Source organism: Lepidochelys kempii, chromosome 3 (assembly GCF_965140265.1).
Source record: "Lepidochelys kempii isolate rLepKem1 chromosome 3, rLepKem1.hap2, whole genome shotgun sequence".
In the NCBI taxonomy this organism is placed as follows: Eukaryota; Metazoa; Chordata; order Testudines; family Cheloniidae; genus Lepidochelys; species Lepidochelys kempii.
Window position 1 is genome coordinate 76,272,132 of NC_133258.1, and position 27,242 is coordinate 76,299,373.

Consider the following 27,242-nt stretch of genomic DNA (forward strand, 5'->3'; position numbering starts at 1 on the left):
TCCTTGCCTAAAGTTCTAAGTTGTTTATTAAGCCGAGTTAACGGATCTAATTATTCTGGTCCTAAAAGGGAAAATATCCCTATCCTTGCGGGTTAATGAATAGCCCATCTACATTACAGGTTAACTTTTTTTCAGGACACTTTTTTTTTTTTTTCCACGGAGCATTGCACTCCTTTTTTTATGTGTCAGGTGGAAACCTTTCGCTGTTCAGCTGTGTCTAAGTTAATGTTTTATAATTAAATGTTTTCAGTCGTCTACCTGAATCGGCTTTTCGAAACCCTACCACATGAGACAGCTCTTTGTATTTTCCAGATGTTTCAGTGCTTTCAAGTTAGAGACTTTTTTTATTCACGGACAAATCCTTCCCGTCAGCCCCCCCCCCCCCATCGCTATCCTGATGCCCTTTAAAATTCTGTTTCTAAAAGGGTTGCGCAGAAAAAAATCTTCATTGATGTACCTTTTAAAAAAAATAAATAATCTGACTCTCTATTCGTTTTAACACCCAATTTCCTTTTAGCGAGGGGGGTAAACTGTGATTTCTTGCACTTGACCTACCGCAGAAAATTCTACAAATCCTTTGATTGTCTATTTAAAACAAAACAAGGAAATCAGTTTCCCTTTTGCTTCAGGATTACACTGGAAACAAGATCTAAAGATTCTCTTGTAATCTGGAGAGGCGAACAGAATAATAGGTTTGGAATAGAAACAAGCAGCTTTGTGAGGGGAGGGATAACTAAAGCGTTTTTAGGCAAAGGATTTTCCCAGCTAAAGTGGCCGAAAACAAAGCAAAACAATCTATTTTGGACGATTTCCAAGATATGCCACATTAACCTTAGTAGATAAAATTTGCTTTCCTCCCCGAGCCCCCCACCTTTGTCAAAGTCTGGTTTATCATATTTGCATAAGTAGCCTTAGAAGGGATGTATCTATTATGGATCTAAGGCGCTAGCTGGCTCACATTTCATTTGAAAAAGCTAGGCGAAGTTTTACTGTTGCTTTATACCTGATGCATTGTATTAAAATACCCCCTGACCCGTGGATTACCTCAATGGACTGGCTGCATGGGCTTTGTAATTTCCTGAAAATGAGATTTCGATTTATAAAACAAGAAACCAATTAGTAACCAAATGAGGCGAAGTAGATCCACTAAAATTGACCTAATCCCACAGGCACCATTTAAGCCAGTTCTTGGCGAATGAATGATGAGCCACAGTCTAGCGTGGGCTCAAGGCATCATCCAGCTGTGTTATTGCAAGCAGCAAAAATAAATTGATCGAGCTTTTCCTTCGGAATGAATTTTCTACTCTTGACAAAATATAGATTATAGCCCCTACATAACAGCCTCCTCCACTCGAGGTTATTTCTTGTAAGAATATAAACAATTTAGGCTACAAGGAAGTGTCCATCTTTAGGAGAGAGCAGAAGGCATTCTAGCCAGCCGGGAATGTTGCTTCGGCTATTAAACCAGTTTCAGCGCTTTGCAGGCATATATCATAGGACGCTACCATATTTGGGACTGAGGACGCTGATTCATTCTTTATTTTAATAACTTCTCTGTGGAAATGCATTTAACTTTCACACATTAAAGGCCACAGAAAACGTTTCTCTGCCTTTCCTGGTGTCAGTGTATTAGCCACATCAGATGAATCATAAGGGACCTTTCTGGGCTTTAAGAGGTTTCATTCCCATCCCCCAGACCTCTGGAGTTCACACGGACACCACCTCCTTCCTCAACGCTTTAAGAAACAACAGCTTTGATCTAACTATATTCACGCCCGCCATTCGATTGATTCAGTCCTTACTGCTGGCAACCAGGGGCAAAACTGGGCTGATAGATAGTTTCTGCCTAATGGCATTTTGGCTGCCATACCCGAGAGCTTATTTGCCATCCAAGGGCGAAGCCCCCAGGCAACGGTGGCAAAGGAATGGAAGAAGATATCCCTTCCAATTGTTTCTAATTTGATCTAGGAAAAAATAAAATCAACTAATTAAACCGGGAGAGGGTAGGAAGAATGAGATTCCAAAAGGCACATCCATCTCTTTTGCACTGGAAGATCTGCTAGGCCGGGAAGCTCTGAGCATCTGCAGCTCTGAAGCACCCACTACCCTCTTCCCCTTCCTTTGTTTGGGAGTAGTGACGAGGGGCTGGCTGGAGATGCAAGTCCTTATCTGCTTTGTTTTCACTTGCTGGCTTTGGAAATAATCATTTCCCCAATAAACTCTGGGTCAGACAATCCGTATTCAGCGGAGAGAAAACAAAACAACAACAAACTTCGCGCTCCAGTTCGGAAATCACTCTCAGAAGTGCAGTAAATACAATGGTTAAGATGTGACTAGGGGTTGTGAATGTTTCAGTTTTGAAGGTTCCCATTCTCAGACACCTGAAAGGAGTTTTGTTTTCAGAGGAGTGGTGCTGGTCGCTACCGGAAAAATTAGACGCCTTTTTGCTATGCACTTTATCCTCGTTTACACTAAACTTTGTAAGAGTGTTTGGCCTTTGGTGGGGAATGCATTTCCAGGCTACCCTCTAGAAGTCTATAACGTTGAATACAAAATTAAGCAATGCCAGCACAACAGTCCTCATGAAAAAAAAAAGTGCACTAAATATATGTTTAGTGAGGTGTGGGGGGCCTACAGCCAGATAAATAAAGCAGCGATATGTTAAACCTATTTAAAATACGACCAAAATTACAATTCGAATAGAAATAACATCAGATTATTTTATAGCATTGGGCCCCGATTCTGCTATCTTTAGTCAGGTAAAACTTTTCTTGAAATCAGCAGGCGCTTTTGCCTCAGTCGGGTCTTGATTCTGGTGCTCTGTACTGCCTACTGAATAAAACATATCCATCTACCCCTCCAACCCTGGACCAGATCTTGCACCGCCTACCCAACAAACGTCTCATGGAGTTAAATAGGGAGTTTTGCCTAAGTAAAGGCTACAGAATAGGACCCATCTATCCTGTGGTCCTTACTCCGGTAAAATATATAAAATCAATGGACTTGCCCCGACCTCAAAAGGATTGCTTTTTTCATAGAAGTGTAGGACTGGAAGGGACCTGAATAGGTCATTTTTGCCTGGGGAAGGACTGCAAAGCAGGCCCCACAAAGCGATATGATGTAATTAAATGACCATTTTAATAGGGAGGAGAGCACAGCACACCTGAATTCGATTTGTGCTGTTCTCTTTGGACACCTAATGTTCTTGCTTCGGATTTGTTTCCCTCTGCAAACCTGACGGGCACACGCACTCACGTACCCAGAGGAATGAAATGACACAGGCAGCCATTATAAGTGAAGCTCTAGCTCGAGGGTATTCCCAGTTGTCTGCTGCTTGGCAGACGGAGTCTCAGCGTCTTTGCAGTGGGACCCTACAAATGGCTGCGAAAGCCTGTGTGCGAAGAGGCACCAGGGAGGAGGACGAAGGCTGCGCTAGGGGGCCCGGAAGCCCTGGGACTGAGCAAAGTGCGTGGCCCACCCCTGTAAGCAGCAGCAGCACCTGCCTTTCCCCATATGTTGCCTCCGTGCAGCCGGCCAGGTGAAGCCCCTCACAAAGCTGTATGAGTGCACAGGCATCTCACCCCATCGTCCGTACTCCGCTCCTAAAGCAGCACCTTTCCTCCTTCCTGATCGCCCCACGCGCAGGTGGTTACTTTCTTCTCTCTCTTACTGCAGTTTCTTTGGGGGAAGACCAGCTAACCAGAGGGTCATTTCTTCCACTCTCAAAGATCAAACCCCACCCGCCCTTGTCACTGCGAAACAAAAAAGGCACAGGGTGTTGCATGCGGGAATCAACCCGAGTCTATTAACCGTTTAATTGGTTTACTATCCGTGGCCTGTTTTGCTACCTCCTAGCACATAGCCCTGCCATGGATGATTTCTTAGTTAATCCTACAAGCACTAATCAACGGTAAATAAAATCCCAGACCTTTGAGACTGCGAGGAAGCATCAATTCCTCCTTGGAGGGTCCAGATGAAATGAAATAAAGTTTTTTGTTTTTGTTTTGTTTTTTTTAAATTGCTGCTCATTTCAGCGTGTCTGCGGATGCCATTACCAAAGATTTCTAAAAATTTATTAGCCCGGTAAACCAAATGCATTCATTTGAAACAAAGATTTAGTTAAAAGAAAAAGGAGGACTTGTGGCACCTTAGAGACTAAACACATTTATTTGAGCATAAGCTTTCGTGGGCTAAAACCCACTTCATCAGATGCATTGGATGGAGTGAGCTGCAGCTCACAAAACCTTATGCTCAAATGAATGTGTTAGTCTCTAAGGTGCCACAAGTCCTCCTGTTCTTTTTGCGGATACAGACTAACACGGCTGCTACTCTGAAAGATGTAGTTAATATCCATGTTTATTCCCTAAAGAAATATTGCCTACATACGCATCACTGCTAGGGGAACGACAGAGAAATGCTGCCGGCGCTGCTTCACTACACAACAAAATACCAGCATTTTGCTTCTAACACACACAAGGCAATGTAATCCAGACTCTGCAATGCCAAACTAAAACGTCGGCCACAATTTTCGAATTTCATGAAGATCGGCATTATAAAATAATCCAAATCAAAGTTTCCTCCTCTCCCCCCACAGGTAACTATCCTGACCACTATTGTACCAAGTCACTATTTCACATATGAATACTGAAAAGCATCCGCCAAGTTTTATTTCAAACCAATTTTTATTAGCAAAAGAGCGGGGCTGTTGCTGAAGAAAATATGATTTCACCATTGATCTGATATGCGCTTTCTGGCACATAAATCTGCTTTTGCAACTGTTATGCAAGAAGTTTAGTTCTGCACCTCACATTTTAAGTCCACATCAAAACTAGAATTAAACACAGACAGGCAGCGTGGAGAGTAAATTGCAGCTTAAAGGCTTTTAAATGAGAAAAACTTCTGTAAGAAAATAAACACTGAAACCTAATGCTCAATCATTTCCCCTAGCAGCAAGAAAAACAGCATTAAATCACCTATCCACGTGGGAAACGGATTCTTTTTCGGTTAGTCTTTTAGTCCCTAAAATAAAACAAGAGTAAGGATTTCAGTATTGAAATGCTAGCCATTATTATTCTGCAAAGCTTGATTTAAACAGTGCCTTTTGCTTGAGTCTGGGAATTTAAGCGCCTTTCCGTATAGGCTACCTACAAATGTATAGCCATTTTCGTGATCGTTTTCCTAAACTATTTTCGCAACGAGACATTAGCATGGGCTTATCAAAATATATTAAGCTACTAGTTCTCTTTCTACGCAATATATATGTAGCTACATAACCCGGGGGAAAAAATCAAGGAATTTTTTTGAGTTATTTGCCACACGGCGGGTGTTTGCTCCTTACAATTTTCTGAAGCTGTATTAGACTCGGCGTTTCAACTCTTTAATGGTAAATCGCGGTTTCAGGGCCATATCTTGTCGTCGGTTTGTTTTTAAAAGCAGAACTCCCTACTGAATTCAACATGGAGTTATGCTCAAAAATTGATGGCACGGTACGGCCCCTTAGTGATTTACCAGAAGTGCGGGCCTTCCAAAAGTTAGCTGGCCACTGAAAGCTCCTGTTTGTCTTCTCCATGGAGGTTTAACTCCCTGGACCAAAAGGATGCAAGTTGACCAAGCCGCTGTTTTCAACTATAACAGAGTTCCCCCTTGAGAGGTTTAATTTACAGCAGACTTGTGAAGGGGAAAATGGGAAATGTTAAGTATTTTAACCGAGCTTTTTTTCCACTGGTATTGAAGAATTCACTTGGATTTTAAACATGAACCAAGGAGGATAATTATACAATTCATTTAAAAACCTTTGCTTCCTGAAATGGAACGTTCGCTTTCTTTCTTACATTAGGGATGTTGAGTTGTATTCAATAGACAATTATTCCTGTTTTTCAAATATTTTTCAGACTGCACCAGGATCACTCTATCCTTATCCACCCACCCACCCCCTTTATTTTAGTCGTAAAACACAATTTCCTTCTTAAAATAATGAATCCAAAATGTCTCTGCATACTGATTATATAAGAGCTGTTTAAAAGGAATTATACCCAGAAAGGCGTTCACACACTATTCGTCCGTCTATATCGTTCTTCATATAACCACTTTACTCCGTTCACATATTATCACGGCCCAGACAGATTTGAATTCCTTGTTTTAAGAGGGAAATTGTTTTAGTAGTTGCACAAGAGCTGTTAGTTAGATACAGGTAAAGTTATTCCAACCAGACGCTTAAATAATAGGTTTGTGACGTAGAAAGCCTTGAGAGGACACGTTATTTCGCAATCTTCCTGCGCCTCTTATCCGTAGACTTTAGTCAGTAACCTGTCTCGCTCCCAAAGGTTTGTATGCTTTCCCTTTCCGGGGAAAATATGACGAGAAGGTTCCCACCTTTAAATATACCCCCTCTCTGTACCTTTCCACCTCCTTCAGGAACTCCTTTGCTTCTGATACATACTTTATTTGCCTCCCTCTACCCACATCCCATCGTTAATTTCACACTCTTGTCTTTGCTGGCGACCCCTAGATTTCCCCCTAAACATAGAAAATGTCCTAAAATAGTCCCTCCGCTCCGCTCCGAATTTAGACGGACCCTTTCAGGCTGGGAAGGGTGGACCCACCACTCCTCACTGATGGCCTGGCAGAACTCACCAGTGGCTTCGCTCTGCCCAAGGGCCGGTGAGTTTCGAGGTCATCAATAAACTGGGACATGAACGATGTACCCGGAGTCAGGGCCCCGCTTCTACGCCTGCATACACACACGTAGAGACGCGTGGAGTTGGAGGTAGGAGCAGACTCGATTCCGTATTCCTCTCGCCAGAAACCTGCAGCGTTCAGTGCCACAGTGCCTGGGTGTGACTGCGTGCCTGCCCTTCTCGCTCCCTCGCCCGGAGCCAGGAGGAAATACGCAGGCAGGGCGATATAGCCTGCGTGGCTCTGGCTGCAGAAACAGGCACCGCTGCTGCGACGCGCGCGTTTGTGCTGCTGTTTCGGTGGCTTTGTGTCTGCCCCACGCGGACAGAGGGGCAAATAGAGAGGGGCGGGGGGGGGGGGGGACATATGCCTTGTGGCTCTGTCTACAACAGTCAAGCCCTCGCAACGGGCGTGTGCTCGTTTCTGTCTCTCTCTCCCCCCCACACAATATCCGCGCTCTTCGAGAACTGCGCTGGAAAGAACTTCGGTCCCTGCTTCCTTATTGTAATTTTAACTTGCAGTTTGCCTTTAATTAGGCTCCGAGGGGGTTGCTACCTTAAAAGCCTCATTTAGCCTCCTCCCTGGTCTCTCTGCACAAATTGGCATATGTGTTGGACAGCAGCAGCAGCTCTGGCTCTGGTGCACTTTGCCACACAATTCCCTAGTGCATTCAAACATTCGGCTTTGGCACTGAGGGACTGGGATCAGCTATTCTTCTCTTCCCATGATTACTCACAGCCTACAAGAAACACCATATGCTTCTTCTGATCAAACAACCAGCTACAGAGGCACCAATAATTGACGAGACCTGCTCGAAATCACGCAGAAAGGTAGCCTACTGAGACTGCAGGAGTTGACAAATCATTGCTAATAATCCTTTTAGGAACATCACGGCCATCAGAGTTTGCAATAGCTTTGTTTTTATAAAGTACGCGTTGACAGTATAAAGGACAACTCGATCACTTTTTAAACAGAAGGCAGCCTCGTCTAATGATATGCAAGCCGGCAAATCACAGCCACAATAGGAATGTGCAGTTTCATTTATTTTGTTACCTTTCAGGTGCTACAGCTTTGATTCATCTCCTCGCTTGCTTTCAAGTTATTAGGAGATGGATTTTATTGTTTAAGGAAATTACTTCAAGATGCAATAGATTAGAAGTTACTGTCAAGGCTGTTCCCCCCCTCCCCGCCCCCTTCAAAAAAGCAGTTATAAACAATCTGACAGAAAGAAAAAACTTTTAAAATCTTCCCGTATCCAAATATAGATATCACCCCTCGCGTATTTATACTAAAAGTATAGATTTAATAACGCACTACTTCAATCAGACTTTTAAAAATGCAAAGACTAATCTATTGCCCTACTTTTCCCATCATCTGATAGAAACATAGACTCGATCAAATAGCTAGTCTTCCTTTGTAAAACACAATATCCTGGGAGCTGTTCAAGCTGTATATGGGATTCCTGTTATTTATTCGATTGGAAGAATTTCCCGTTTCATAGTTTTCTCTTCCACATACAGGATACTCCATTCAGGCGACTCCACATAAAATATTCTTACAGGCTTTTGCACTTATTTTTCTCTCACATTAAAAGAAATAGATTCAAGATACAAGGGAACTTTGTATAGTCCCTCTTTACCGATGAATAGTCCCTCTTAACTTTCCCTGGTGTTTGTTTTGCTTGGCAGCGGATCTTGACATTTTAAACGTTAACTTTAAATCCTAGATTTGGTTAACGGCAAGACTTTTAAAAGTATATAAGAATTCCGAACCCTGTTTTTACTAGACAGATCCTTCTTCCATTGATATCAACGTAAAGTTTGCCATTGACTTCAAATGGGAATAGGATCAGGCCCAAACTTGGATCCTATTTTGATAGTGTTACAGGGATTTTCAATTCTACTGAGGGTAGAACTTCTATTAAATATTTCGGAGACCATTTAACCTCACCAAACCGTCCTAATGACTTTCAGACCAGGAGACACCACATTCATAATGCAATCAAGGTTTGTTTGGATTTGTTATTTATTTGTATAGCGTTGTACCTGTAAACTGTGGTTCAGTTCTTGAACTAAGGCTTTAGGATTTAGCATAGACTTATGTAAATATTTACCCATATATTAACTCCCCTTCATATAGCTATAAAATATGGGTGGATTGCCCTTTTTTGTTATACACGTGCTTCGCAAGGGATGCAGATCTTACATAGCAGAAAAGAAAAAGTCATGTTTGTTTTAGTAGAATACGCAGCTGAGCTCAGTATCTTGAAGTGTTGACAAAAGCACTGTTGGTCCCAACCAAACATGTCCCATATGTACTGAAGTGAAGTGAAAGTATTTACGGCAGAGAAAAGGGACAACACAGGACACCTTCCTTCAGGAATTATACACTGCCAGATGAAATTAACATAAGAGTAAACGGTCATCTGGACTGGTATTAGAATGGAGGCAAATATTCATTTTCAGTAAAGTCACCTACCTTCAGGAAAAACCACCCTCATTTTTAAATAGCTGGTGGTGAGTCTGATTATTGAGGCTTTATCCAGCTGAGAGGTGATAGCGGAGGGCAAGGGCAGTAATTTAGCCAGTTCATAAAATTCACTGTTTTCTTTCTCCCGTCTAGTCCGGGCAGCATTTTTGGACTTCTCTTTCATTGTGTTTTTTCCCCCCTTCTTTCTTACAATTTAAGCTCCCCAGATTCATCCAAAGAGGGGGAAAGCTTTCAATTACAATTCATCTTCCAGAAGCATCAAACATTGTTTTTGAATGCAGCGGGTTATTCTTCTAAATCTTTAAATGTTATCAAAAAAGATTCAAGACCAGGAGTGATAATTTTAAAAAAATATTCACTTAAAAATAACATTAACAATGCAAATGGATAGAAAAAGGTCCAATGCAGCTCAGAGAATCCCAGTAACTGCGGAGAGAACTAAATGCCTGCACCACACAACAAGCAAATCAAGGTATTCTGTCCTTTTCTTCTACTCAATGCTGCAAACATAGCTTCTCGAAAAAGAGACATAATCCTCTCTTTTTTTCCCTGCTGTCAATCCGATGCCCGAAATGATTGGCCTGCGGCTCCTTCAGTGGGTAACAGGTACCGGTTACTTCCCTCGTGCCACTGTGAAGACAACAGCATTTCTGGGATGAGAGATCTGTTACACAATGCCACACGTAACCATGTTATTACACCTTAAATAAATCATCAAGAACCAGCCTCTTACGAGTTGCACCATTTTCTCAACTGGGCCCACAATGGAAAGTGTATTTTTGCATCTCCGGGTGAGTGGCGGCTGAGAATGAGTAGAAAAAATAAATGTTCGTCTATTCTCCACCCACATTTCGGCTGCACGGACAAACATTTTATGACCAAAATGAAGTTACAGGTTTTTATTTAAAGAATAGGGAAATTCTGCCCACTTTTCATGGCAAACTAAACTAGATTGTTTCCTTCTTCCTCTTTAAATGTTAGTGCCCGGACTGCAGAACAGAAGCCCTTAATACATTCAACGTTTCAATGAGTGTAGTAAACAGTTCAAATCCCAACGCATTTGTACTTTTTCCATGTGTTCTCTCAATTCATCTTTGTGTGAGCCGGAGTCTAATTTCTAAATCAACCCTATAACCCGTGAATTAAAGTTACATTTTTAGATTTTCTGGACGCCTGCTATCCCCCCGTCCTGCCTAGGAATTGAGGTAACAACAGCATATTAAACAAAGAGCGACACAGCGTCCAACAAGACCCGGAGCACAGTCAGAACTAGCCAAAAAACAATCGCACAAGGGGGAAGCAAAGCAAAATTAGACAGACCCGAATGATTTCTCCCTTGCACAGGTAACATTGCCACTGGTCTGTGAGGCTGATCTTCTTTTACCTACCTTCAGTCCCTGCACCCGGCAGTCTGCGGAAAGCTCTCTCACGGTGAGGAGCCCAACTCTTTAATTGAAATCATTAATAGCAGCAGAGGGAAAGTTGGCTTCTCTCGCGGCTTCTCACGCCGATGGGTAGACAGATACTGCTTCCTTCCCGTCCCCTTTATGTGGTTTCAGACTCTCCCTTTCCAGTCATGGCTCGGAAGCTGATATTAATGAAGAAGCCCTAATTTGAGGCTGGGAAATGCCTAATAACTTCTTTATGGCTAAAAGGCTTTTCGCACAACTTCATTTCTCTCCTTGCCTCGGCCGAGCCCACCCCGAGTGCCACTCATCGGCCCACCTCGCCTCCTATTGGTCCCAGTCTCCCAAAGGTCGGTCTCCCACTGGCTGAGAGGCAGGGTGACGCCACCGCGTTCCGGACACACCCCCCTTTCCCCTTGTGCCGGGCTGGGTCTGCAGCGTCCGCCCTCTGACCTCCCGGCTCCTGGCGCCCCTAAGGAGCGGGTGCTGGGAAAGGCTGAGACGCCGGCCGGCGGCGGGGACGGCGTGCTCGGGGCAGGATGTTTCGCTGCGGCTCCCAGCCTGTGCTGTCCAGCCCGGGGCGAGGCGATGCTCCAGTCCTAGGGCTGGAGCAGTCACCGCTGGCCACCTCCACGGCAAGCTGCGAGGTCTCCCTGTTGAGCTCTCTCAGCAGCAGCCCGTAGGAAAGGAGCACCCCGGCTCCAGCGGCTTGGTTCCTATTGTGTATGATGCGGATCAGTGTTTCAAACCACTTTGCTTCTCGCGAGCAGCCGTGTTTGGTGGGAGAGGGAAATAAGTGCAGCGGGCATGTTATCTTTTCACCGCCCAAACTGAGACCCAGCAGAGCCCAGGGCTGTCAGGCTCGGTGGCACCATGCACGGAGGCTGGGGGAGAAGCACCGCTGAGGGAGGGCTCCTCGATACACCCCCTGCAGAATCCCTCATCACGAGGATGAGACACTTTAAAACTACCTGAAAGTGAATTCACATCATGGGGGCGTCCCCTCCAGTGAGTGAAAACTGGGAGAACTTGGTAACTTCTTTGAAAAAGCCGGGCAGCTCTCGCTGTTCATTCCTGGGGGAGGGGAGAGTCATTGGGGATTTGGATATCGTTCGTTCAAACCACACGCATGTGAAAACTCTTTTTTTTAAAAAAAAAAACACGCTAAAGATCAGTCAAGGAATTTAATGAAGACAATTATTTCTTTTAAATTAAATTACAGCGAACAATTTGCTGTTTACGCAAACCATTTCCAAAAAGAAACGATTATGTTTTCGAACGAACGAAAGTGTTTGCAAAATACCCCCCAGAATACATAAACCACTTCAAGTCTGCACAGTGCCTTTTCGTCTTCTAGGTGCTGACTACTGCTCGCTGCTGAACGCATTAAACCTCCCTTTGAGGAAAAGCTTTCCCTCTATCCATTTTGGTACATAAAGTGGACATAATAGTAGAAAGAAAAAGAACAGACTCTCATTTGAGTAGCTAGACGTTTTCTTCCATCAAAGAAATGTACCCTCTTAGTTTCCATTTTTCTTTTGAAAAAAAAATTTTTTTGGAGGGGGGGTCTATTACAGCAACACATTGCTAAACGAACACAAACTCAATACGCCCAGTGCAGGTAGAGATCTGACAAACAGACGCACGTTTTAAAGGGCTCGCTGCTGGGGGGTGGGAGGAGGGAGAAAATGCCAGATTTTAAACATTTACCTCCCCTGTTGCTATGACCGAGCGTTCAAATGTTTGTTAAAAAATACTGACATCTGCCTCCAGGTTTCCATTTGAGGGCAATAAACTTGCAGAATGACACTGACATTTCTTGGAGGCTATTTAGACATCTGGGCAACAACTGGATTAGCATTGCCAGGTATCCCGTGAGTTATGTCAGCTTGAACAGCATAAAGCTCCTTTCATGCCACCTCTGGTTCTGAAAAAGATTCTGTTGGTCACAGTTTTTCAGATTTAAACGGGGAAATCACGGGCACCCATCCTAGACAATTGCAGATAGCATCAGCGTTTACAGTAACGTACACATACATTAGTTTACCAAAGTACACAGGACCCAGTCTCTTATTTACAATGGCTGTCGATGTGGGTGTGTGTGTGGGGGGGGGGGGGGGGGAATTTGATAAAAGCCCAAGTACTGAGAGTAGATGAGTCCCAAACCTGCTCATTCTTGTTTCTTTTTTAAAAATCTTTTAAAAAATAAATGCTATGGTAGATAAAGTATAAGTTAGAAAAAGGAGCAGCATATAAAGGATATTTATTCAGCTGTCAGAGTACAGTAACAGGACCCGCAGTAGACAAGAACAACATTTCTAATAATTTTTTTCTAACAGGTTTCAGTCAGTCACCTAATTGTTTGAAAAAATTTGGGCTATTTTTACATAAATATTTTGATTAAAAATAAGCTGTGCCCTAAGTGACTTTTTTCTGTTGACACCAGTGCCTGTAGGGGTGGTAGACAGAGAAATCCAATACTTCGTCTACAATTACAAAATTAGCATGTAGGTCTGCAAATCATTCGAAAGCCCGATGTCATCATGGTGGGCTAAGCAAGGCTAAGCAAGTGCCCCAGTGAAGCTGATTTGTCCAAGAAGGGAGCGGGTTATTTTGTTTCATAAACAGAGTGAATGCATCGCTGTACCATAGTAAATCCTCAGCATGCAACTCCTTGGGACACAGTTTGCAAAAGGGAGAGGGCGTGAACACTTGAAGACACACCTGTGAGCCTAAGTTTCGAAGCCCGAGAAAAGGGAAAGAGACAGGTTATGAAACACATGCAGCGGTCTTTCCGGTTCACCGGAAGCCTCGCCACCCATCCCTGTGTACTGCCCTGGGAGGGCAGGCGCGCTGTACATTGGCAGCAAGCGTGGTCATGGTCAGTTGTAAAAGCGGGGCTCCGGTACAGCCTGCTCTTGCCGTCAGTTCCTGCGCAGACACCAGGGGGTAAAATGATTGCTGGGCAAACTCCACAGCGGAGCCTACCCTGGGAAATTAGCCAGCGAGGGGAAAGTTGACCGAGCAGGGTGTGGGTCCTAGTTTGCGGGTCAATGCGGCGGTCGCTGTGAAAGGGAACATTTTAAGAGGGGCTTGCGGGAAACGAACAGGCTCGTTTCCCAATCAGGCTTTTACGCCTATGCAGGCAAAAACGTGTGCACCCAGGCATGGTAACGCGCAGTGTAACCCTGCATCACCGTAGATACAATGCCACAGAAATCAGGGCTGGACGTGAGCCTGTAGGGCAGGACTGTTCCATAACCAGCCGCTTCTCTAGTGCTTGGGTTGGTTTGGGAATGAGGGAAGCGTGTCGCGGCGCCAAAAGGACCAAGAAGAATGCAAAGAAAAAGTCTTGTAAACGTTCTGAAATGGCTGGTGTGTTTTGTTGGTTTCTGGCGACTCACAGGCATAGGGATTTTGAGGGAACCGCTCTGGCCCGTCCCAGGGTTGCTTAAAGAAATAGCCTCGGGTACCTGTGGCCGAATTTTGAGCTCCCAAAACGCTGGTCAAGGAATGCGGAACCCGCCCTTGTCTGGTCCTAGAGCATTGAAGGCATTGCCCTGAATCGACGCTGTTTTTAATGAGATAAGGCCACGTTTCCTTTCTCTGAGCGGCATCACCTCAGGGACCCTTGCATAAGTGCGCTTGTCTGAAAACCTCGGCACATATGGCAATGGAAAGTCCAGTTTTATGAGACCCATAATTTACACACGATGCATGCACCAGAAGTAACAGATACCCTTAGGAACGCCTTATATTATGTGTGTTTTCATACATGTCTCATTCAAGACTGTACTGAAATAAATATACCTAGTGAATGCACTTTGATCCGCTCAGTAGCAATTAACGTGTTTAACCGATCTGGGCTTTTTTCCCCTTCTGGTCTAGGTACTTATCCCTCCTTTTCAGCTGCTGGTAGCTTGTCCAGCCAAGTAGGAAAGCGAGAAAGCGGATTCTCTTTCACAACACAGGTAACAGTTGATAGACACTAGAAAGCTAGCCTGTAGCGCTAGGTGATTCTGCAAGGATCACTTAAAATAATTACAGGGCTATTGTGAAATTAGATTAACTGCAATAAACATGGTCCGGCATTTTTGTCACCTTATTAAATAACATTTAGGCTATATATGCCCTTCGAAAAAACAATCAACCAAACAAAAAATCCCGCTACGCCTTTATGGGGTATTTCTCTTAACCGCGTTAAGCCCCTGGCTTTTGTTTCTTCTTTAGCATCAACGTAACAAGATTGTTTACATTCATGTTTCCCCCGAGTCAATTATTCTTAGCGCTAATCTGTTTAATCCACTATTGGTAATCAAATTCTATACATTTGATTGTTGTACTGGGTAAGGGCGGTAACAGAAAATCTATTTTATGTTAGTACAAATTACACGCACTTTCATCTCTCCGTGTTTACACTTACATCTCTGTCTGTTTGACTCTAAGACCAAGGCAGAAGCTGAAACACTCCTAGGAGAGAGTACTTGAATAAAGTTACTGCTACAAACCTTCTAGACAGTATCCCCTTCCCCTCTCTATCTCACACTCCAGACATTTTGTTGCATTACATACACTTCTGCGTTTTGTACCAATTTGTGGACATTCTCTCTCTCTCTGTTGAACAGATGCCCAAACTAGAAGGTGAGGACATTTAAAGTAATGTTTCACTGCCTAATACTGCAGTCAGATTCTTGTGTGTACACTCAGAGAAAGTCTGTAGCCGGAGGTGATTGTTTGGTCCCGAGAGTTCTTGTCTTCCTTACATAGAGTGAGATTCTTCAGTTAAATACTAGATAATTCTTGCGTGGGTGGATTTTAGGAATTAAACCAAGTTATATGTATAGATACACACACGTGAGAAATCCACCTCTCTTCAGTGTACATTCCCTTTATTTAGATTACCAATGACCTCTCCCCTTTAGCCCTTCCTGGCGCTATTTAGCTCTCCTTGTAGAGGTGTTTATTTCCGGATGGCCAATGGCTTGTGTCCTTCTTTGCGATTTATGTCCCTCTTCCTAAAAATGAACTAGCCCGGGATGCTGAGCAACGGGTCTGATGACCAGTTCGCTCTCTCTCCTTTAAAATTAAAACAAACAAACAAAAACTGCCTTGCGATTATTCTTCATGAACATTTCGAGATCCTGTTCCAGAGCCTTCCAATGAGCATGATGCCGAATTCCTATACCATGTGCTGTCTGCACAGCGTACTCTACATGTAAAGAAAACACGATTCCCCAAAGCTGCTATAGAGAACAGTTGACGGATCCCCTGAAGTATTTAGAGGGAGTGGTTGGGAGAAGCGACATTTAAAGGCACGTGCAGAAATCCAGGGGCTGTATACTTTTTCTGAGCATGCAAAATTCCCCAAAGTTAGTACCGGCCGAGCCACGCGCATACCCTTATTTTTACATTGTAAACACATAGATACGATGTATATGATTTCCCTGCACTGTGTTCCCTCCAAGGTTTGAACGACTGAAGCGCAGAGCAGATAAAGGACACACAGGTGCCTTTTGTGCCGCGAGCTTCTCTCCAACAGTGACAGCGACCGCTCCCTGCACACACACAAACGCGTCACTTTCATAAACTCCGGGTTGCGGTCCCAGCTAGCGCTCCTCTCACCTGGAGAGCGGCTGGGAGGACGCTAATGAGGTGGGAAGAGTGGCCTGCGCTGCTTTCACTTTTGGTAAAATGGGATTTTGGTGCTAATTAGCCGGCAGCCAAGGGAGGACCAGGAGAAATCAGATCTGGTGGGGGGAGCAGCGCTTGCCGGAAGACTGGACTCCACATTTCCACGAAGAGAGAGAGAGTCAATTAAATGGAGAAAGGGGAACAAAATGAACGCGGAGTAAATACGATAATTACTCCTCTGGCGACGCCTGATTGATGTTAATAGCGTGTAATTTTGAGCCACTTGGAAGCAAAATATTTTAATCACATGCGACAGGGTCAAAGCTGCAAGGGAGCTGCGGAGGGACAAGTGCCCCCCAAAACCCAGCTGTGGCTGCTGTTTTCTTGGGGAGCAGATATTAGAATCAATTTGTGATTGGGGACAGATACTGTTACAGTGCTTACAATGATACTACTGGCAAGGAGGGCGGGACTGGGTTTTTGGGGTGTTGGGGGGGTGGGGGATATATAGCCAGAAAAGGGATACCCCTGCGAGTAACAGGACCCTTTTCCCTTTCTTGCCACTGGACTCTGTCTAGAGCAGAAGTGGCCAACCTGTGTGTCTTCAGAGGTTAATATGCAGCTCCTTGCATAGGTGCTGACTCTGGGGCTGGAGCTGTAGACACCAACTTTCCAATGTGCCAGGGGGTGCTCACTGCTCACCCCCAGCTCTGCCACAGGCCCTGCCCCCACTCCACGCCTTCCCCCAAAGCCCCTGCCCCTTCCCTAAAGGTCCTGTGCCCTCCCTCCTCCCCCTAGCCCCCAGAGCCTTCTGCTCATGCAAAACAGCTGATCATAGCAGGCCAGAGGCATAGGGGGGAGGGGGAAGGTGCTGAGGGCTGGGGGGGGGGGGCAGCTGACGTATTACTGTGGCTCTTTGGCAATGTGTATTGGTAAATTCTGGCTCCTTCTCAGGCTCAGGTTGGCCACCCCTAGGCTAGAGGCTCCATTTCCATATACAATCCCTGCTGCCAATCTTTCCTTGTAGCTGCCTTCTCATCTCAGTTCTCTTGGGAAGGCCCCTACTTTCATCCCAAGCCAAATTCTACTGGAGGCCTCATTTGGCTGCCCTCAAGGTAGCCATGGGGCCATGCTGGTAGAACAGAGGGCACTGGCCTTTAGGCAGGGCAGCACAGCTGTTTGTAGCTGTCCTCTCAAGAAGAGGAGACAACCCAGATCACATGACCACTTTGGGGCTGGGCCTTGCAGTTTGGCGCATGCCCAAACTGAAGGAATACAGCTGCTAGCTTCAGAGACCTGACTCGTCTCACTTATTGCCCATGAACATTACAGGGAGAAGGAACAAGTCACTTTGCTGGGGAAAGTGTTTCCCTCCAGGCCTTGGCTCCTTACCAAGCTCTGATCCAGATCCAATTGCCCTCTAGAGCAAGCTCCTTTCATTCATATGTATCAGTACAACTGCAGCCATACATCAGCTTTGCTCCTGGGCCTGAACTTTCCCTATCACTGAAATCTCCTTTCCCAGGGTCTGACTCTCATTAGCAAATAAATGATTACATTAGCTGGGGACTCTGGAGGGAGGGAATCAGTCAGCAGAAGTCTGTGTAAATTTCAGCACCCCAAAGAGTAATGTGTAAAAGCAGACACAGCTCCAGGGGCTGTTCTTGTGATACAGCTGATAATTAGAGTTCACCAATAGTTACATTATGCTAGAGTATTTCCGTATTCCAACAAATAAGAGCAGTCTACATGGAATGGGGGCAAGTATAAACACATGCCATTTTAGATTAATTCAGTAACACCAAGTACACCTTCTCCCCCACCCTGCCCCAGAAAATCCCTTCTTCCAAAATCATCACCTCAGAAAAACAAATCTTGTACAAAAGGTTGTCAAGTGAGGTGTCTATGAAAAGGTTATGATTTGCTGGTTATGATTATGCTATCTGTATGCATGTATCATTTTTGTATTCGAAGTTATGAATATTGGCTCTATACCTGGATTTCAAATGTTTGCTCCTGGGGTAACGCCCATGAAGTAATTAGTCAGCACATCTTGGAGGGACTATTCAAACTGAGTGGCCCATCAAAAGAACATTTAATTCACAATGGACCATGGGAGATGCCCATGTTCACTTAATGGAATTTCCTGCTGTGACTGAGTGAAATTGACCATGAACATGTGACTTGCCTATGTGACTCCAAACACCATCTGGTCACCTGTGATTCTCCACTATTGAGGTTTTTGTTTGAAACAATGGGTTTCCCTCCACATGGCAGAGGATATAAAAGGCCCTGGAAACCCCTCCATTTTGCCTCTATCCTGTTCCAGCCTTTTTTTTGCCCAAGCCTCTGGACTATGAACTTATACTAATGGGAGCATTCTAACCAAGGAAGTAATAGAATCATAGAAGATTAGGGTTGGAAGAGACCTTAGGAGGTCACCTAGTCCAATCTCCTGCTCAAAGTAGGACCAACACCAACTAAATCATCCCAGCCAGGGGGCTTTGTCAAGGTGAGCCTTAAAAACCTAGAAGGATGGAGATTCCACTACCTCCCTAGATAACCCATTCTAGTGCTTCTTCACCCTCCCAGTGAAATAGTGTTTCCTATTGAGGACCTTCTAATGATTTAGAAGCAACCAGAGACTTATCAAGCCAGCAGTTTATTCCATCGCTGCTACAAGCCTGAACCAAGAACTTTGCAATTACTGTATGTATTTTCTCTCTCACCTTTCTCTTTCTCTCTATGAACAAACCTTTAGATTTTAGATACTAAAGGATTGGCATCAGAGTGATTTTTGGGTAAGATCTAAGTTATATATTGACTTGGGTGTGTGGATGGTCCTTTGGGATCAGAAGAACTTTTGTTTGATGAGTCTGGTTGTAAAAAACCACTCACTTTTAAATCCAGTGTTTTCAGTGGTAATACGAGGACTGGAATGCCCAAGGAAACTGCTTTTATGACTTCTTCTTGTTAGGCAGTGTGGTAAAACAGACATTTACTTTTGTTGCTGGTTTGGTATCTCTTAAGGAAGAATAACCACCAGTTTTGGGTTTTGTTTGCCCCCTTTCTCAGCAGTTTGTCCCGAGTTTGGCATTCTCAGTTTTGACCCACTGAGGCACAGTTCTAAGACCTAATTAGGATCAGAGTCCCCATGTGCTAAGTACTATAGAGAGCAGCCACTTTGTCTTTGGCTGTGCTGTTTGTGACTGAGTAGCCCCATTTTATAGGTAGCCCACTGTTTCAATGTGTTATGCATTCGCTGCTAAAGTCTGGTTCACAGGAGCAACAGCTTACTCTACAGCCAGCTAATGTAGTTAATCCAGTAGCTCAAGTGATAGTGTGTGGTGCTGAGGGTTCAGGATTCTGACCCTGTTGAGGATACATTATTAGGGTAGAGGGGTATGTTACAATTGCACAGAATATAATTGATCTTTCCTTTAAACCCCGCCATGGAAATTACATTTAACTGCCCCCCCACCCCAATGCACACACACATTAAAACAATGTTATTTGGGTTGCACAGCCAAATAAGGAAATATCCAGTATTAAGCTTGCTCATGCAATTATGCAGTAGGCTACAGTGTGTAACTACATGATAACATACTACCTTTTTTGCCCCCCACAGGACCCCTGCCCCATTCAGTACCCAGGATGGCTGGTGCTCAGGCAATGAGGCAGCTGTTCAATACTTCTGTTCATCCGCATCATTCAGTGTGTGGCTTTATGCCTTATTTAGTGGAGGGACTGCTGCTGAGCAGCTGCACGAGGGCCAGTCACTTGTGGGAAAGTTATTGTAGGAGACCTGCTGCCGGGGGCTGAAGAGTACCAGAGCAACGAAGAAAGGAAATATCTACCCCAGACGGCTGCAGCTTTCATAGGAACTTTGTGGTCCCTTCTCCTTGAATCTGGGGATTTCATAGGAAACTGGGTTCATGTGGGTAGACAATGGAACTCTGCTCAAGTACAGATGTCTACCTACACAGATCCATTTGCAGGAATGGTGCCTTGGAGTGCTGTGACAGATGTGTAGTCACATTGTGTAATACACTGCTAGAAGGTGCTCAGATACTACAGTGATCAGTGCAGTACAGAAAACGACACAGAATAGAATCTCATTGAGTCAGGGACTCTGTCTACCTCTATACAGTACTTGGCATAATGGGACTCTGGTCCTGATTAGGGCTTCTTGGCACTATCATAGTAAACATGTTAAATAATAAGCAATAATGTAAACAAATAATGTTAGCACCCCAGACAACACTACAGTAAAATCAATTACTTTCCGATATTTTCTTTCGTCTCATCATGATTAATTTCATTGACGTTATTTTCTCCAAGTAAACTGAAACCTAGTGATTATCATATTGGGAGTTTACAGAGGTGACCACACCTATTTCTAAAATCCACTAGTCAAAACATTGAATCTCAACTAACAACATGAGGTCCTTAGTCTAACCAATCATAGTTTGGCATGAACATAAACATCCCATTCACCATGAGATCAAGAAAAGAGGACATATGGTAATTAGGCTAGTGTTGCACATAATTAGTATTAAAATATTTAAGTATTTAATACTAAGTTAAGCAAAATAAAAATGTACAGGACAATGTAGAGGAGAAATGTACCTAATAGGCAGGCATCTGATATGACATTTATTGTCACTGACGAAAAGATATCTGAAAACTCATTTGTGAAGATAAATGTTGTATCAGACCTGAGTCATCATTTATTCTTTCTGTATTAGCAGGTGTTTCTGAAAAGACTCCTTGACCACAAGTTCATTCTTCTGCAAAAAGAAAAGGAGGACTTGTGGCACCTTAGAGACTAACTAATTTATTAGAGCATAAGCTTTCGTGAGCTACAGCTCACTTCTTCAGATGCATATCGTGGAAACTGCAGCATACAGACTAACACGGCTGTTACTCTGAAACCTTTCATTCTTCTGATCACTCTAAACCAGAGCTGAAACATAGTTTTATATTTAGATTTTAATTTCCTGTCTGAGGAAACTGTCTGAGCATAGCAAGTTTCCCCCTAAAGTAACATGTCTTGTGCAGACAGCTCCTTTTGTGCTACAGAAAGAAATAATAATGAGAAAGTATTCCAGCAGGAGGAGCTGGTTTAGAAACAAATGGATTCCATGGCAACTCCTGACTCTTCATGACACCTAATAACTAGCATTTATGTTAGAGATTGTCTGTGTTATCTTCAGTTCTTTATATGGGGTTTTCCTCATTTTAAATCACAGAAATTGAGCTTTTATCTATAGTATAAATTCATGATTATGCACAAATGAAGGTGTGTGTGTGTCTACTTTAAACATGTGCTCAGGCAAGCTATTTTCAGGTGGGTCTGGTTCATATTTTTGGATCCATCTCAAAGATGAAATATTTACTGAGAAATGTACTGACTTGTCTGGAGAAGTACTGCATTGGATCAAAACCCTGGTATTGTATATAGGCATGGTAGAAGACAGAAAAGAGGCACAGGTACCGACTGGTTTACACAGTTACAATACAGGAATAACCATATCAAATCAGACCAGTGTCATGACTCCAACAGTAGCAAATACATCAGAGATGCCTTGGAATGATCAATAATAAACCAATTTGCCCATCGGGGAGTTATATCCTAATCCCCATCAGGCATGACCTGAAGCATGAGGGTATATTCTTATATATTTTTATCCTACCTAGTGTGACTGTGGACTTCCTCCTTAGCCATCTGATTGTCTAATCCCTTTGTGATTCCATACAGATCAACCTGAGCTAGCCACTACTGTATTTCAAGGGGGGAATACGTGCTCTTGTTTATAAACAAGTGAAAAGGCAATTGTATCACCCTACCTTACATAGGTATGAGCTGAGCAATCTTTGTACTCAATAATTTCTGCAGTACTGTTTTAACTTTGGACAAAAAGATATAGTTGAAATTAAGCCTATACAACAGCAGAGGTTCCATGAAAAGACTTCCTGCAGTCACATCATTGCATCCTTGCTATTTCCCCTCTGAAGCTGTTTGACATTATCCCATTGCTTCTTCCTCCCCTGAGAAATATTGACAGTGTTTATATTGCTGTACCACAATATAGGTATACCACATTATTCCCAACCATATAGGAAGACACTGTCCTTGGCTTGGATAGTTCATATGCTACCAGAAGGCATGATGCAACACACAAGAGCTACAACCTTTGGTAGGGAAAACAGAAGCATGGACAGATGGAATTTACAAGCTAAAGGTCACATGATCAGACAGAAGGAAACAGGTGAGAGAGAGAGGAAAGAGAAGAAATAAGTTGGGAAGGAAAAGGACTCATGAGGAGTACAGAGACACAATGTCTCACATCCCCAGTGGTATTCAGGATTCAGCTGGAGCCAGTGGTGTCATCTAGGTCCCTCTCTTTGGCCTGGTCTGGCCAGGGCACCTCTTAGGATGAGGACAAGGAAGCTCAGGGTGCCAGGAAATGGTGGATGGGGCAACCATTGGCGCAGCTCACTCCTTCTCCTTTCAGTCAATGAGCATCTCGGAAACCAGCTTCCCCCTCAGTGTCTCTTTCAGAGGATCCCAAGAGGGGTGTGATGGGCGGAGTGGCCAATCCTCATCATTTTGCCCACCAATTAGACCTAGTTTCTGACACACCGATTTTGGTTCTCTGATTTCCAGTTCCACACTTATCAAGCTTGATCTTAATAGAGTCCTTGAATTCTATCAGTCAGACTTTTTGTTTGGACAGATTCAGACTGCCTCGTGTTTGCACCTTTTCCCATCAACTTTTGTTGTTATAGATTATTGAGACACTTTATAAACATTCATTCACTTTTTATAGCTGAACTCCCAGTTAGGGTAAATTTGTTAATATCACAACAGTGGCTAGCTCCTCCTGGTGCAGATGGAGTGGGGACCCAGGCTTTTCAAAGCCTTCCAGCTGGCTGCCCTCTTTTGACTAAATCTTAGTCACCTTCAGTCACTCAGAATGATCCCCTGTGTGTTTCACTGACCCAGCTAGCAAAGTGTCAGCATCTCTTGGGACTTTTTGCTCTATACACTGAATCCAGTGCTCCAGGTAAAGAACCTCTCAGTCCATCTTCTGTGCCCAGACTTCTTTCTCACCAGAGGCCAGAATTTTGTTTTTCTCATCTTCCAGACTGGAGTACTATGACTGCCCCCCAGATTAACATTACCCTAAAAAACAACCACCACCAAAGTTGGCTGCATCCAATTTCTGTTATGCTGGTCCAAGCACAATATTTTCCTGAAGTCATCACTCCCCCCAGGGTTGTAAGAAAGGAAGGATGGTCTGATGGTTAAGGCAGTGGACTGGCACTCAGGAGACCAGATTCAATGCTTGTCTCCGCCAGTGGCTTCCTGTGTGACCTTGGGCAAGTCACTTGTTCTCCCTGTACGTTAGCACCTCATGTGTAAAAAGGACGTGATAATACTTCCTTTCTTCTACTCTCAGCCTGTTTCGTCTATTCATTGGTAAGCTGTTTGGGAGCAAAGAACTGTCCCCTGCTTTGTATAATAGGGCCCTAAGTTAATTGACGGTCTCTAGGCATCTCCATTTACAAATCAATAATAAAACAATACAATAAATAATAATATTCAGGATTCCTAAGAATCAGGAGCAGCCACTTGTGATGATTACAATGGGTCCAACCCCCAAACAACTGTTAAGAACATCATCCCTGCTGCAATGAAAGCAGCCAGGACTCCTTTTAAAGGGGCCATTGCCCTACAGCATTCTTGGGGTGAATCCAAACTTCCGCCCTTTTGGTGCTTGTTCTATTGTTAACAGAGGGGGTTTTTGCATCCACTTGGTTTATAAACTTATTTTTGTAAAGCAGTTTTTTCTTGGCCTGACTTTCCTGGTGGCAATTTTCCTTTAACGGCAATGATTGTCAGGTATGAAATAATTTTAAAACATTAGCAAGCTGTCTAATTTAAGAAAATCTTATTGATCATAAATAAGACATATTAGAAAATAAATCTGCAGCTTTTAATCTGAGTGGTTGGTCTGAGCGAGGAATGCGATGTTTAGATTAATGCTGTTGTCTATTAGCCAAATCCTTTGAAAGTGATATTAGAAACTGAATTTGATCCACCAACAACATGTGTTGAGAATGCATTTCATCTTCTGGCCCCTCAAGTTTTAGCAAAGGGTAATGCATCAAAATGAGCTTTGCCATATTCTTTAAATTACTTTTCGGTAGGTGGTGATGGAGAGAAAATTTTAGAGCCAGATCCTGCAAACTGCTTTGTATACATGGACCCATACTTCTAGATGGAGCCCCATTGACTCACTCACTAAATTACTGCAGCTGTCCCTTAAGACTTTCCCATACATGGCTTGGTACTGTACTGTTGTTTTTTTAATTAAAAAACAAAGTATTTGGATTGCCCCTTAGTGTCTGCTTGGCAAGTGAGCTTTCTTTTCATTTGTTCAGCTGTACTGAACTGATTTCTGAAGTACCCCATTTGGACCCTTCCATTATTTCTCGGGAAGACTAAAACAAACTCCTTTTTCTTTAAAGTTTAACGTGGCAGGAAAATGGAAGAATTGCCACAAGACTTTTCAAAGTAACTCATCCCTTTTGTTGGTGTGGAAACACTTCAATATGAAATATTTGGAGCAGCTCTATCCCATCCTGGGATTCTGAGGGTCTCCTCTGAGCCGCTGCGGCTTTTTACATCTCCCAGGATTTGGTGCATAGGGCCTGATCCAAAGCCCAGTGACGCTAATGGGTGAATCTTTCCATTGATACCAATAGGCTTTGGCTCAGACCATTGGAGAGTAGACCTCCTGCTAAAGAACTTAACAAACATGTTAAAAAAGATTAGTCACAGGCAGAGTGGGGGGCAGTTGGTCTGGTTTCTTATTTAGTTAGTTAGTTATTTTGGAATGAAGTGCAAAAAAGAAAACATTTTATACAAGGTGAAACCCCTGCCCTATTTTTAGAATTAAACTGTTCAGGGTTTTATGTAGATTGCCCAGATTTTCTAATATTGTACAGCCACTTTGCTATCCCACTGCCTGCAGTCTGTCATCTCAAACCCAGCAATACACGGCCAGAATGGTCAAGGCTTTCAACATCCATCTATCCTATTTGTGAGTCACAGGCATAGTTCCTCATTAAACTGGTCTTGTAGCTTTTTTCAGACAACAAGCAAAAGTTGTCTGGTGGCAACAGCAGCTTGTCATGAAGGAAACCAATAGGCAATGTACTTACAACAAGAACAGGATGCTCCTGAATACAAATACCTTCCCCACACCCTTTAAAGTAAAACTTCAGAAATAGAAGACTAATGACTAAGGTCCTGCTCCTGCATACATTTATGCACACACTTAACTTTACTAACTTGTGTGGTCCCACTGAAATCACTGGGACTGCTCACAACAGCAAAGTTAAGCATGTGCACGAGTGTTCCCAGGATCAGGGCTTAAGTATCAATCCTTGGGAAATTTTGCTTTTCCGTTGGCTTCCCTGGGCTTTGGAGCAGGCCCTAGGAGTGGAATCGTTGTGTAAAAGAGCCATTTACATTTTTCAACGCTAATAATTAATAAAAGGATGAGCTATTCTTGGAAAGTTTTTGTGACAATTCTCCCATTTTTCAACCAGCTCTGTCTTAATGCCAAGGATATCATGGAAGTCTGCCATTTCCATCACAAACTGAATATATGTAAAGACAATTTTCTCCACATAAGAATTAATTTGAGTTTGCTAATGATTTTCTAAAGTGATGTTACAGTCACATTGCATTCAGCTTGCATAACCACAAATATTTTCTCTTACTACTGTAAGCACTTTTGAATATCATTGTTTTATATCTCATTTCTTTATTGAATGGACAAACCTAATCCCAAGAAATCTGTAACATTTCTTGCCTCTTTGGGGCTGGATTAAGGGAATTATTGATTTATTGTAGTTCACTAATATTTCAGGTCCTTTCTCAAACAAAAATTCTTTCAATCATTTACTTTTTTAAAATGACTCATTAGAGCTTTCTCTTACCTGAACCATGGGTTTTAAATAAGGATAATAAATTCATATATTCATTTGGCATACCATGAGATGGATGGTTTATAGTGCAGATTGGTTAATTCTAGAGATGCTTTGAACAGGAAAGTCAAGGAATTTCATCCAGATGGCTGGATGATGCCACTCTAACCCAGTCAACTTTCCCCAAAGGACATGCAATGTTCATCCTACACAAGCCTTTGTTCAATTTAAACAGTTGTCTCAGCGTACAACCTAGAATATATTTTTCCTCCTTTTCTCCAACTTTAAACTGCCAGCGTCATTACCTCTTTCGCTTCCTCTGTGGGTAGCTGCTGTAAAATGATACCCACTGGAAAATTAAGTGCTCTGCAAATTGGATCTCTAAGTCAAGTCTTCAAGGTTCCTCTGATATTTCTTCTTTTACCTCCTGCTTCCCCCTCACAGAGACAGTGTGACAGGACCAGAAAATGCGTTGTAAAAGCAAACTCTCACCAATTCTCAGAGGTCCTTGGATTATAGTATGAGAATGCAGTAATCAGCTAATGAATACAGCTGAGAGAGCCTAGAAAAACCCACCTGTTGAGCAAGCTCTCTCATTTTTCCTTCAAGTTTTAAGTTCATGACCAGTGTAGCAATAAGCCTCAATGGGGTGCACGTTAGAAAGCTATTACTGCATGTATCAGGTACATCAGGCAGTATGATGCCAAAGCCAGAGTGCCTACAACCACCTCAGACGTGCAACAATCATGTGCTAATGCACCCTCAGGTGTAAGTTATTGCTATTAGAGTGCGGCTCAATTTAAAGAAAAAAAACGCTATGAAAGCTGAGTGATTCATGAGCGAGTGGGAGGGTGTGCAGTGGCGTAGAGATAAGCAACGTATCATTCCGCTCTGAAAAATAATCCTTAATAGAAGGCTAACACAGTAAGCAAACCATTCTGTACACCCTCACCCAAGTGTAATTTATTTTTAATTATTGGATAACATTTCAGAATATAGCCCTCTATAGACTGTAATGTGCCTTGCAAAAATAAT

General features: G+C 43.3%; 1 protein-coding gene across 3 annotated transcripts in view; it reads right to left on the minus strand.

Annotated features, from left to right (window-relative positions):
• Window positions 1–10,864, minus strand: part of SIM1 (SIM bHLH transcription factor 1) — an 87,020-nt gene extending 76,156 nt beyond the window's left edge. For 2 of the 3 annotated variants that reach the window (XM_073336862.1, XM_073336856.1), the window contains exons 1-2: window positions 10,554–10,864; window positions 9,154–9,795 (exon numbers count right to left, since the gene is read on the minus strand). In XM_073336862.1, the coding sequence (XP_073192963.1) occupies window positions 9,154–9,328 (175 nt within the window). In that variant the 5' untranslated portion in view covers window positions 9,329–9,795; window positions 10,554–10,864. Of the gene's footprint in view, window positions 1–6,633; window positions 6,963–9,153; window positions 9,796–10,553 lie in introns of those variants that run through there. The other variant, XM_073336858.1, reaches the window with a different exon arrangement.
• Between the last annotated feature and the right edge of the window lie 16,378 nt (window positions 10,865–27,242).